This window comes from Podarcis gaigeae, assembly GCF_964106915.1.
Source record: "Podarcis gaigeae genome assembly, chromosome: 3".
Lineage (NCBI taxonomy): Eukaryota > Metazoa > Chordata > Lepidosauria > Squamata > Lacertidae > Podarcis > Podarcis gaigeae.
Window position 1 is genome coordinate 121,446,435 of NC_139680.1, and position 13,473 is coordinate 121,459,907.

The window sequence follows — 13,473 nt, forward strand, 5'->3', positions numbered from 1 at the left end:
CTCTGGAACGGATGCCGTTCGCAACCAGAGGTACCGCTGTATATAGTCCGGCCCTCCACAAGGTCTGAGGGGCAGTGGACCGGCCTCTTGCAGAAAAAGTTTCCTGAGCCCTGCTGCTGAGTCTGGAGGGGCTGTTGGTCTTCCCTGGGTTCTTCCGCAATGGGAGGGGGAACTTCCTTGATGGATGCGGGGCATTTGGGCCGGCAGGGAAGAAAGAAAGGGGGCAACATGGCCCCTCACTCTCCCCCTCCTTCTCGTCTCTCTCCTCCAGGTGCCAGGCTCCTCGTTCCCTGCCGTCGTCGACGACGCACGTGTCCCTTGCCTCCAGCTCACAGAACGCTGCCACAGCACTGGCTCACGAGTAACAAGGCCCCGTTGGCCCTCCCTGGCCCTTCCTTTCGCACATGGAGGATGAGGCTCCTTCTCCCGTCACCTGCTGCCTCGGAGGACACGTGGTCCAGGGAGGGGGGGTCCCCCTGCACTAACTCATCCTTGTCCTTAGCTACTTCTTGTGTGTGTGTGCGTGTGTGTGTGTCTCTGTGCATCCATACGGGAGGATGGTTCTGGGGGGCCCGTCCCCCCGCCCTCTCTGGACTGTCGCTCTATTTATTTAACATATTTATTTATGATGTGTCTTTGTAAGGATGCTGGGGGCGGGTTCTTCTTTGGGGCCAAGCAGCGTCCTCCGTGCCAGCTGCTCCCCTGGCAATGTTGGGGCATCCTGGCACCACGCACAACCTTCCTAGAAGGCGGACTCTTGCTTTTTCTTCACCCTGTCGACGTTCTGAGCTCAGTTGGGACACCTGTTTGGGGCAGGCGGAGCCCAAACCACTTGCACTCGGCTCCCTCTGTTCCCTCCGGCCTCGGAAGAAGTTGCTGTCTCCTTGCAGTGTCCCCTACGAGGAGTGTTTGGTCGGTGCTGGCAGAGCTTGGAGGCAGGATTCGACCTCCTTGCCAGCCACGGAATCCTCTCTGCTCTCGCACCAAGACCATCGGCTTCGCCTTGCCTTCTGTTCACCCAGCCAAAAAACACACCAAACGGCTCCATGCTGCGCAGCGAGAGCCTGAGGACTGATTATGCAAGCAGATCTGTGAGGGGGCTGGGATGCTACCAGACCTTCTCACCAGCACCACTGGCTGGGGGCCCCCGCTTGACCCACCAAGTGACTGCAATGGCCCACGTGGTGGGGTTGTTGCATATTGCCTCTCCAGGACAGGAATCATCCATATTCCGATTGGGAAGAGACGTCCTGAAGTCAAGAACCAATCATGTGCCTCACATGGGGAGAGAGGCAGAGGGCCCCGCTCCCCTGAGAGAGCAGAGGGAAGGGCGCCTCTTGAGTTTTACGCGAAATTCATGGCTCTCTTGCAGTGGCAACGGGGACAGGCAGCTTTGATGCAGCGTCCAGCCGGTGGCAAGGACCTCCTGGGGCCACGTTGAGGTCAGGAGGGGAAGGCAGAGAAATCAAAGAGAAAGGGGGAGGGCAAGGTGGAATAAACACCCCGCCGCCACCACCAAACCCAACCCTCACGCCCCCTGCGTTTTCCTCATGGTCAGTGTCTCTCTGCATAAGTTGCCCTTTGGCTTCTAGTCAGTTAGCTTTGTGGCTGCCCCTAAAATTGGCCTGGGAATTTCCTAGAAATAAGCAAAACTCTGGGTTCATCCACTTTCTCATGGGGAAAACCACTCTTTAGTGCTCAATCGCAACCAACGGCAATCTTCTTGTTCCGATTTGAGGCTAAAGAGTGGGTATTTTCCTGGGAAAGGAGAGGGGCAAGAGGGAAATGGCTGAGACTTTGCTTTCTAGGCAAGGAGAGTGTTGATGAGCCTTCTCTCCGGGGGAAAGCCCGCAGGCTGCATTTAGCTTGGGGAGATGGAGAGCGCTTGATGCCTGGTGTGATAGCTGCCAGCACGCCGTTGCCACCAATCCTCGTGATGCTGCTCCCAAACAGACCTCCTGGTGCCTGGGACTTGGCCACAAGCAGCCACCATGGGCAGAGTTTTGCAGTGCTCTGTGCCTGCTACAGCTTTTGTAGCAGAAGGGCTCTTCCGCTCTCCACGGTCCAAGACCAGAAGCCAGAGGAAGGGAAAAGGAGGGACTTGGTGAAAAGGCGGCTGTGGCACTGAGCTAGGGGCCGGGCCGTGGCTCAGTCAACACAGACACCTGCTCTGCGTGCAAAAGGTCCTTGTCATCTCCAGGGAGGGCTGGGAAAGACCGCAGAGAAATCGTGGACAACCAGGGATGCCAGCTGGTGCAGAGCAGATTTTGACGAAGCAGTGGTCTGAGTCTGTCAATGGCAGCTTCTGATGTTCCTAGCTGGGCAGTTGGCCTGAGAGACAGCACAGCCTGAAGCACTGGGGTGTGGCTACAGATCCCCCTCGGTCAGCCCAACTCCCCGAGTTTCCTTCTTGCCGCTCTGGTCCTGGCCAAGGATTCTGTGGCTTCCTCATCTCTCGTTTACTCTGGAGCCAGCCCCAAATAATAATAATAATTATAATAATTTATTATTTGTACCCAGCAAATCTGGCTGGGTTTCCCCAGCCACTCTGGGCGGCTTCCAACAAAGATTAAAAATACATTTAAATGCCACACATTAAAAACTTCCCTGAACAGGACTGCCTTCAGATGTCTTCCAATTGTTAGGTAGTTGTTTATCTCTTTGACATCTGATGGGAGGGCGTTCCACAGGGCGGGTGCCATCACCGAGAAGGCCCTCTGCCTGGTTCCCTGTAACTTGGCTTCTCACAATGAAGGAACCGCCAGAAGACCCTCGGAGCTGGACCTCAGTGTCCGGGCAGAATGATGGGGGTGGAGATGCTCCCTCATATAAGTCCCTGTGACAGCTAAAGGAAAAGAAGCAGGACAAATTCTTGCCCCCCATATGAGACTACCCTTGAATGAAGCAGGGATTCTGATCCATGCCTGGTGGTTGCGAGTATGGAATTTGCCTGAGGGTTGTTCCAGGGGGCAGAGCAGCAGCAGTTATTCCCGACTCCTGGATGCAGAGCGGGGGGGGGGTGAGTTTGTGGTCTCTGCTTCTGAAAAACACAAACCGCCAGAAGGTGGGTGGGAAGGGGACTCTGCAAGCTGCTTTTGGGCAAGGGAATAGGCTCCAAAAGCAGTGAACAACAATATATATTATTGATATAGATAAAATATATACTAAAAGTACAGTGTACCTGGAAAACTCTCGATGCAGAAAAGGCTGTCCAGAGGTGGTCCCACAGGAACCAACTTGCTATGCAGTTTAATTGTGTGTTATGCCCCTTGGTCCCTGACCAGCTTCCCTGGCTGCTCCCAGCGCTTTCTGTGCCCCGGCTGCGCTGGCCCTCCAGAGATGCTGAGCTGCCATGATTCGTTGGGGTCCTGCACATGGCTGGGGAATTAATAGTGCATAGTAGCAGCAGAGAAAGCTGTGCTATAGGGACTATCGGAACAGAGGAAGCTGCCGTGCACAAGGCCAAACCATTGGTTCATCTGCCTTTGTACTGTCTTCATTGATGTGCAATGGCTCTCCAGGGTTTCTGACAGGGGTCTTTACCAGCCCTCAATGCAGCTGGGGAGTGAACCTGAGGCCTTCTGCATCCAAAGCAAAAAGGATTGTCTTTCCTGTTGGGCTGGAAGAAGTTGCTGGGCAGCCAGAGAGGGTCAGGGAGGCTGAATGCTTACAAAAGAAGGTGCATTTCTGTAGTCCAGCAGCTGGAGGAAGGCCCTTCTCACTCCTTCACCTGTCTGAGAGTGGATTTGAATTAACTCTGCACTTCCTTGCCTTTGATTCCCATAAACTCAGAGATCTGTGCATGGCTCTGGAGCCAGGAACAAGCACACCCAAGGGAAGCTGCTTGGTTTACTTCACAGCACAACAGCCACACACACTAAAGGGACAGCAAAGGGACAGCAGAGACTTCTGAAGGCCAGCCCCACGTCTAGAGGTGCATATGAAGGCTCAGCTGAGCTTTGTGTCCTTTGTTTGCCGTGGGTTAGAAAAGTGTGCTTTCTGGAGATCTGCCAGAAGAGAGGAGATGCATCCTTCCCAGTTTCAAAGGCTAAAGACATTACTTCTCCCTGAGGAATTGTTTTCTACAGCACCACAAAGACGAGAGCAGCCATCGCATTGGGAGCTACAATAGAACAGAATTATTTCCATTCAGCCTGGATGGGAAATGGAGGAGGTCAGTGTGTTGAGGCCGAGCAACGCCTCCTGCGCTACAGATTTTGGCTTTAGGGAGTTGGAGGTGTCACTGGGAAGTTAACCTCACTCACTGCCCCCCCCCCCGCCACCGGCAGTGGTGGTGCAAACAAGGGGTCCGACAAGCTATACTTTTTACGCCAAAGCCTGCCATTTCCTCCTGCCATGTACTTTGCGTTGGGAGATCTCTCACACTCTGCGTTTCTCAATCCACCGCTGTGCTGCCAATAACCTCCAACGTCCTTCCTAGCACAAAACTCAAGGACAGCTGTAAAGAAATACTGTTATTTAAGACAGGAGCCAGTTCCCGTTGGCGGAGGTGTCTCTGTACAAGGGGCTGCCACAACCTCAGATGTAGATTTCTGATGTTCTTTGTTCTTTGTATGTTGGCGAGTCTGTATTTACATATGAATGTGTGTGTTGGGGGTGTGTATGTGTTGCGTGGCTGCTTGTGGGTGTCCTGCCCAGGGGAACTGGGGAATTTGCGCTAATGTGGGGGGCTGGAGACTGGGGGAAATTCCAGAGTGGGGTGGAAAGCGGGAGGGACTTGGCTGATCAGCAAGACAAGGGCCTAGACTGGGACCAAAATCGTCTGTGCCTGTTGCGGCGGTGGTGATTTACTTAGGAAGTCAAAAGTTGGTATACGGTGGTGGCCAATGCTTGTTGCTCTATACATATGAATATACAGGACATATTAAGCATAGTTATATTATACATAATGTACTGGCAGAGGTTGTCGTCCCACACCCCCTCTGGTTCTGGGTGGAGAGCTCTTCACTACCCTTGTGACGTCGCTTTGATTTGGTGTGGGCCTGGACATTGTGGTGGCAGCACCGTTCCAAAAAGCCCAGCCCTGACAATAAAGGAATGAGCATTGTTGAAAAAGGAGACCCGATTCATTCATTAGCATCACTCCTGACTTTGTTTTGGAGGGGGGGGGGGGAGACACTTGCCCTAAATTATCCCACCATGGTCAGATCTGACCTCCATAGTAGAGCCCCACATCACAAGCCGGAAAAGGTCCAGGCCAGCAGAGAAAGTAGATGCTCAGGACAAACAGCAGAAAAAATGTGGGGCTGGTTGGGGGAGCATGACGAGAAAGCCCCAAGGTCTGCAGTTTATAACGATGAAAATAAAAGTGTGTGAGCTAATTAAAGAGATTTTGGATTGTGTCTGGCTGTTTCTTCGTCACAGTGGCTGGCTGGTCTTGTGAGTCTTTATCGGGAATCTTCTGCCCCCCCCCGCACCCCCCCATTAGCTTCCCAGAACAGGGGCATCACAGTGCTGAGCTCTGATGAACGCGGAGCAAAGATTGGCAATCAGCAGGCAGCATGTCTGGGAGACACGGGGGAACTTGCCGTGTCATCAGCCGGGCACGTTATTCCTAAATGTTCAGGAAATAGCACGCAAAAAGCTGGCAGGCTTCTTGATGGATGGGGTTTGGCCTGATGACATTTGGAGGGCCACAGCCCCCCCCCCCCTTGCTAGAACTCCTCCTCTTGGTCAGGTGTCATGTTTGTTTAGGCATCATGTTCTCCTGCCTTTCCTCCAAAGTTCTCAGGTGAAATACATGGCCTGCCCCCTATTTATTCTCACAGCAACCTGGTGAAGCAAGTTGGGTTGACAATGTCTGACCCGGGGTCCATGAGTATTGTAGCTGAGTAAAGGTAAAGGGACCCCTGCCCATTAGGTCCAGTCGCGGCCGACTCTGGGGTTGCAGCGCTCAACTAGCTTTATTGGCCGAGGGAGCCAGCATCCAGCTTCCGGGTCATGTGGCCAGCAGGACTAAGCCGCTTCTGGTGAACCAGAGCAGCGCACCTTCCCACCAGAGTGGTACCTACTTGCACTTATATGTGCTTTTGAACAGCTAGGTTGACAGGAGCAGGGACCGAGCAACGGGAGCTCACTCTGTCGTGGGGTTTTGATCCGCCGACCTTCTGATCGGCAAGCCCTAGGCTCTGTGGTTTAACCCACAGCACCACCTGCGTCCCACATTGTAGCTGAACAGGGATGCAAAATCAAGTCTTCCTCCATGTCCATCACCCCGAGCTGGATGGATCGGTGGGTCTTATTCAGTGTAAGGCAGCTTCCTGTGGCTCAGGACTCCACCTGAGCATCAGCAATGCAGCGCAGTCGCCACATCTAGCTGCGGCAGGCCTGGTTTCCTCGGCAGGGATGACTCACCACCTGCCCCTACTTCTGCAGGGAGATCCAAGTTGGCTGCAGCCCCCAAGAGGTTTCTGCAGGGTTTGATTTGCGACCTGGCAGCTGTCATCTTAGAAATGACACACCACTTGTGCCATTACTCAGCCAGTGCTCCACTTCTTCCTTTTCAAAGAGGGAGGGAGGTGTTAGGTCAGGCCCATCAGATTTGGAAGGCCGAACCTTTTATCTCCGCTGCATGGAGGAGTTTCTTGGCGTTCAAAACAAGTTCCGTGTCTTGAGTTCACGGCTGCTATGCAGAGGGATCTTGGAATTACACGGCCAGCAATTCATCTCCTTTTGCTAGAGTTGTGAGGGCACCTAGTGGCCTTTCTCCTGCATTGCTTCTAGCATGCAAAATGGATGCACAGCTGAATTGCACACTGGGCTCCAAACATGACTGTGACAGGCTACAGACATATTGGGCTGCTGCTTGACCACTGTTCCAAAAGCCTATGGTCAAGGTCCCACAATTCCTTCTACCACAGTGATGTCACCCAAATCTTCTGGGTTGATGTGTTTCCTAGATCTCCTGTGATAATGGGAGAAGGCGATGGGGTGTTCCATATGTTAGGATATTTCCGTTCCACCTTAAAAAGGGAACAGGCTGTTGTGTGTCACATGCCTGTTTACTTCCTGCTCACTGGGAGTTTCCGTTTTGTATACAGCTTTTGCTCCGGCTGTTTTCCTGGACACGGATGCAAGCAGTCATGTTTTTCCTTTGTTCTGATCAACACTGAATAAAGCTGTAAATAAAGGGACACAGGTGGCGCTGTGGGTTAAACCACAGAGCCTAGGACTTGCCGATCAGAAGGTCGGCGGTTCGAATCCCCGCGACGGGGTGAGCTCCCATTGTTCGGTCCCTGCTCCTGCCAACCTAGCAGTTCAAAAGCACATCAGTGCAAGTAGATAAATAGGTACCACTCCGGCGGGAAGGTAAATGGCGTTTCCGTGCGCTGCTCTGGTTCACCAGAAGCAGCTTAGTCATGCAGGCCACATGACCCAGAAGCTGCACGTCCGCTCCCTCGGCCAATAAAGCGAGTTGAGCGCCGCAACCCCAGAGTCGGTCACGACTGGACCTAATGGTCAGGGGTCCCTTTACCTTTAATAGGGGAAGGGGGGAAATGAGCCACCCCTTTACCTTTACCTTTATGCTCTCCTGGCTGAAAGAAAACAGAAAGGGTGTGCACGAGTCTTGGAATGTGTCTGAGGCTTGTGTCGCTGATTGACTGATGCTGTTCTATGGGAGACCGGGAGATCATCCGGAGACGATGTGGAGGCTGCCTGATGCCTCTGTCTCCCTGGCAGTATCCCAACAAAGGTTATGGGCCCAGATTCACGGAACTACGGTCAATGTCCTTCCACCACAGTGATGTCACCCAAATCTTCTGGGTTGATGTGTTTCCTAGATTTCCTATGATAATGGGAGAAGGGGATGGGGTGTTCCACATGCTCCAGGAAATCCCAAAGTGGGCAGGTAAGACATCAGACCCCTGGGAAGACCTCCGTGGAGGCTTTAGGTGGATGGCAGTGAAGTGCCAATTCATGACCACCCAGAGAAAGGGCTGTGGAGGGGCATGAACCTTCAAGCCTCATGCCCACCCACTGTGTTTTGTCCCGTCCCCACCCCTCACCACACAATTGAAATAAAAGTTCCACTTACTAGAGCATACTCTTGATTTTAAATGTCTTTCCATACTGCAGATGTGGCACTTCTCAGATTAAAAAGTATCATTTTGGAAAACATCATTACCAGACAGTCAGTGTTGTTGTTGTCCCATGGACTGCAAGAAGATCCAACCTCTCCATCCTTAAGGAAACCAGCCCTGAGTGCTCACTGGAAGGACAGATCCTGAAGCTGAGGCTCCAAGACTTTGGCCACCTCAGGAGAAGAGAAGACTCCCTGGAAAAGACCCTGATGTTGGGAAAGATGGAGGGCACAAGGAGAAGGGGACGACAGAGGACAAGATGGTGGGACAGTGTTCTCAAAGCTACCAGCATGAGTTTGACCCAACTGCGGGAGGCAGTGGAAGACAGGAGGGCCTGGCGTGCTCTGGTCCAGGGGGTCACAAAGAGGTGGACACAACTAAACGACTAGATGTTCCCTTTGAGTCCTCTTTGGTCAGGGTAACTTGGAGCCAGTGCAGCCTGTGAAATAACTGCAAGCTGGGTCAGCACGAAACGAAATGGGATTTCTCTTTATCAAACCTAGAGAAATCCCCAGCGGCCACTTGTCACTTAGCTGACATGGTGTGTGTGTGTTTGGCTTGCCTTGGCAGGATTGCACTTTCATGCTCCAGTTACTACCAGGCAGGCAGTTTGCTAAAGGTCATGCAGAGAAGGGCTGCAAGGAGAGCACAGCCTCCTGCCGCAAATGGCAGAATAGAGCCAGTGGGAATAGCTCCATACTGATTTGCATGCAAGAAATATGCTTTGGAATGCTTTAATTATCCAGATCAACATCTGTATCACAAGGCATGCTACCTTTTAGCAGGTGCATATTATCGGCAAGCTTTTTCTGCACACATCTGTGTGGGTAGTCTCAGAGGTGATAGCTGAGGTTAATTTCCACCAGCAATTTCAATGCTACAGATTCATGGCATTCCCATATACAGTCATGTTGTTGTTGTTGTTGTTTAGTCGTTCAGTCGTGTCCTATAGATTTGTAGTGGTAGACCATAGCTGTCAACTTACAGATTTGGAAATAACGGACCAGCAGCCTCAAAAATAAGGGATCAGCAGCCAAAATAAGGGATTTTCCGGGCACAGGTATGTTCAGCTTCTGAGCCCCTCCGAGCCAAAGGCAGAAAGCTCAGCCAGCAGCCAAACGAAGCCTCAAGCGGTGTTTCCCACAGTGCAGCAACCTGGCAAAGGCGATGGAGCAAGGAAAACCACTGTCACTTCTCCGCTGGGAAGCGCTGAGCAAAGGCGAGTCCCCAGGCAACGTGGCTGATTTGATCAGCACAAGGCAGGCAAGCTCCACCCCCCAGTCGTTCTCAGACTCCTTATTGGGTGAGCAACGCAGCCAAGCAACACAGTTGTAGCCTCCCTCCTCCCTGGCCGGCAGGGAGGGAGGGAGAGGAGCGGCTTCCTTTGAAACCCGGGAAATTTAAGGGACATCATCAATAAGGGACAGCAGCGGGACACGGCGCTGGGATAAGGGACTTTCCCACCAAATAAGGGACGATTGACAGCTATGGTGGTAGACTAGCATAGATAGTCTGATCTGCGGGTTTACTTCGGGCGCTACTCCCCCCCTTCCTCCCACCCCGCCTGATGGAACTGAGAGCTGCAGACGGAGCACAGGAGAAAAGATAAAGAACTGCAGCAGCATCTTCGTAGCTTGGACTTCGTTTTGCGCGAAAAGTGGTTGCTGCTTGTAGTTATTTAATTGCAGTGTTTCATCGGCTGGTGTCTGGAGCAGCAACCTCTGGAAATGAAGGGCTAAAAACCGGCGCTGCTCTCCAAAATTGTTGTTGTTGTTTAGTCATTGAGTTGTGTCTGACTCTTTGTGACCCCCTGGACCAGAGCACGCCAGGCACTCTTGTCTTCCACTGCCTCCAGCAATTTGCATCTGAAGAAGTGTGCATGCACACGAAAGCTCATACCAAGAACTGACTTAGTTGGTCTTTAAGGTGCTACTGGAAGGAATTTTTTTTGTTTTGACTATGGCAGACCAACACGGCTACCTATCTGTTCCAGCAATTTGGTCAGACTCATGTTTGTGGCTTCGAGAACACTGTCCCACCATGTCGTCCTCTGCTGTCCCCTTCTCCTTCTGCCCTCCATCTTTCCCAACATCAGGGTCTTTTCCAGGGAGTCTTTTCTCCTGAGGTGGCCAAAGTCTTGGAGCCTCAGCTTCACGATCTGTCCTTCCAGGGAGCACTCAGGGCTGATTTCCTTCAGAACGGAGAGGTTTGATCTTCTTGCAGTCCATGGGACTCTCAAGAGTCTCCTCCAGCACCAGAATTCAAAAGCATCCATTCTTCGGCGATTAGCCTTCTTTGTGGTCCAGCTCTCACTTCCATACATCACTACTGGGAAAACCAGAGCTTTAACTATACGGACCTTTGCTGGCAAGGTGATGTCTCTGCTTTTTGAGATGCTGTCTAGATGCTGTCTCCCAAATTATCTGGTCCCTTTTCACTTCGCATTTCAGCTAGTTGACTAAACTCCCTTGTTTTGGCTGCTGCTCCCTTATTTTCCAATCTGTCAGTTGACAGCTCTGCTCCTGGGCCTCCCGCCTTCCTCTTCCTCCCGCCTCTCTGCACTGCGCAGGCGCTCTGCGGATTCCCCGGAGGCGGACCAAGGTGGCAACAGCCCCCTCGCAGCAGCGGCGGCGGCGACACACCGCGCATGCGCCCAAGGACATCCGGGCTTCGAAGATGGCGGCGGCGGCGGCGGCGGCGGCCTGCGCGTGCGCCGGGCTTCCTCGTATCCTCTTCCTCCCCCTCCCTTTCAAAGGGCGGAGCCTCTTGCCCAGACTCCGCCCCGGCCGGCCGGACTCTTTTTCCCCTTCCTCTCCCGGGCAGGGGGGCGGGGCCTGGCCGGGCGGGGCGGAGGCGCCGTCACGTGACTGCCGAAGGATTCCCAACATGGCGGCCGGGGGAGCCGCTGGCGTCGCTGGCCTGAGGGTGTAAGCGGCGCCCGCCGCGCAGGCCGAGGCCTCCTGGCTCTGCCCTTCCCGGCCCTCGGCCTCCTCCTCCTCGCCCTCCTCGCCGCCCGGACAGAGAGAGCCCGCCCTCGCCCGCCTCGGACGCCCCTCGCTCGTCCCGCCGCCATGAGGGAAAAGGGCCGCAAGAAGAAGGGCCGCACCTGGGCAGAGGCCGCCCGGACGGTACGCGCGGCGGGGCCCGGGGAGGAGGAAGAGAGGGGCGGGCGGGCGGGCGGGCCTGGCTGGCAGGAGGGGCAGCCCCTCTCCCCTCCCGAGCTCCCCGCCGGACGTGTGAAGGGCTCGCCCGACACGTGTCTGAAGGCCCTCCTGCTCCAGGCCGAGAGGAAGGGGAACCCGCCGGTCATCCAGCCCACCCCGCTGCAACGCCGGGATCCCCGCCTGGGCGCTTCGGAAGGAGCTGTCCGCTTCCCTGCCGTTGCAAGGGGAAAGGGAGGCTATTTCGCCGGTGGTGTTATGCTTAGCGAGGGCTGTGGACCCAGATGTTGGGTTGAAATAACGAGCGTCATCTGGGAGGCACCTCCTGAGCAAGTCTCAAGGAGCCTCTTTTATTGATTATTACAGCGTTGCCACATATGTGCTTATTGCTGGTTGGTTAACACGAGTACAAAGCAAAGGTTGCATATAGGGATTAATCACCAATAGATTAAAGGCTGGGAAAGGGAACACAGAATTGGACAGGCGTGAAAACCTCCTTATTAAACTTTTACTATTGACTGATATAGCATTCATCCGTAGATGTGGTCAACTATGCATTAAGAACAGGTCAGAGTACGAACTCAATGTGAACTGAACATTTTAGGAATGTTTCAGCTTAGAACGGTTTGTGCAGCATCATATGCAGAAGCGAAGCTTAGGAGCAAGACATCCCATCAGGCCACAGTCATGTGCAAGACTCATAGCATCCCATCAGGCACTCGGGGGGCTGATGGTTCCAAAACATCAGGAAATGGCTTTTCTTTCCCCAAAGTATTTGGCTTGTCAGCCCTTGCAGGTTGAGTTGAGAAGCAGGAAGCAGTAAAGCTGCCTTCTGAGGTGGCTGCTGTGGAATATCTGTCAGCCCTGGCAGTTGTGGCAATCCCTTAACTTCGCAGGGCTTTGCACTGTCTTTCATGGTGCTGAGGTGATTGTGTATCTGAGCTAATTTGAGATTTTCGGAGGAGGTGCAGTGGCAAATTGCAAAAGTTTGCATCTGACAGTGGTTCTTTGTGGAAAGGGCTCCTGGTGACCACAGCATGTGTGTAAGGAAAGCTGACAGCTGAGACGACTGTGCACTCTGGAACCCTTTACTCATCACACAGTGAAATGGACCAGCAAAAGAAAGCTGCTCCCCAAAACTTAGAAATATATGTCAAAATTACTCACTACTACTGTCTGTTTTTACACCTCTCATCTTTGCCCAATTTTTGCTCAGAGTCTTGCACCTTTTGGGGCATCTGTTCCCATGAATCAGGTGAAAAGGAGGTTGTCGTTAACTGTGGGTGGCATGTAATTCTGTGTTCCCACTCTTGGTGATGGGGTACCATGAGATACAATGTGGCCCCCATTTCAAAACAGCAGTCCCTTGTGAGATGCTCTGGAAGGCCAAGCCCACATGTGTAGGCTTCTTTCTCCCCCTTGTCTCAGTGATAAAGCACATGCTTTGCATGGAAAAGGTCCCAGAATTAAATGCTTGGCATCTCCTAGCAGGGCTGGGAAATGCTCCTGCCTGGAATCACAGAGAATTGCTGTCACTCAGTACTGAGTTATATGGACCGGTAGTCCAACTAAATAGAAAAAAGATTTCTATGTTCCTTTCCAAGCTGTCAGAACTGTAGTTTGCCTCCATCCTCACTTCTTTCCTCTTCCTAGAACTTCAGTCTTAATGGTGGAACAGCCTGTTCAACCAAAAGCTACTTGCTACTCCGGAAAGCTCTGCTAATGGTAAACATACATGATGACTACAGCCTCTTAAGCTTCTAAGAGCCCCCATCCTGTCTGGAGTTGAAGACTCCAAAGCTCACTGAAGAGTGAGCTCTCAGACTATCTTGCGTTAATCCCTGCTGTGTTTGGAACAGTATTTAGCTAGATGCAAGCAAAGACTTAATAACAGCTTTCAGGTACCAGTTAACAAGATAGTTCTCCAGCAGGCACCAAAATATCTCACGCTGTTTCTGGGCAGGACTGCTCTTAATGGCATCAGTTTTTAAAATTCAGGGTAACCAAAAGAAAGAACTAATTAACTAAAAATGTTAAGTAGGCAGACTCATTGTCTGTCAGTGAAATGCCCATCTTTTCCAGCACCTTCATCTCAGTAAACAAAAACACAAGCATCCATACTTCTGTTTTAGAAAAAACAGGTCCAGGCAACATGCAGGATGTTTCTGTCTCCTGGGCGGGCCAGGGTGCATCGCAGAGCAAATTAGTTC

At 52.6% G+C, this 13,473-nt stretch overlaps 2 protein-coding genes and 1 long non-coding RNA gene across 4 annotated transcripts in view; 2 read left to right on the forward strand and 1 right to left on the reverse strand.

Annotated features, from left to right (window-relative positions):
* The window catches only part of KIF3C (kinesin family member 3C), a 45,049-nt gene extending 39,698 nt beyond the window's left edge, over positions 1–5,351 (forward strand). For both annotated transcript variants that reach the window (XM_083733308.1, XM_083733307.1), the window contains exon 8: positions 272–5,351. In XM_083733308.1, the coding sequence (XP_083589434.1) occupies positions 272–365 (94 nt within the window). In that variant the 3' untranslated portion in view covers positions 366–5,351. The remainder of the gene's footprint in view (positions 1–271) is intronic.
* The window catches only part of LOC310842222, a 274,827-nt gene that overhangs the window by 171,557 nt on the left and 89,797 nt on the right, over positions 1–13,473 (reverse strand). The window lies entirely within an intron of this gene.
* Positions 10,976–13,473, forward strand: part of ASXL2 (ASXL transcriptional regulator 2) — a 60,573-nt gene continuing 58,075 nt past the window's right edge. The window contains exon 1 of the mRNA XM_083733927.1: positions 10,976–11,230. Within this exon, the coding sequence (XP_083590053.1) occupies positions 11,174–11,230 (57 nt within the window). The 5' untranslated portion in view covers positions 10,976–11,173. The remainder of the gene's footprint in view (positions 11,231–13,473) is intronic.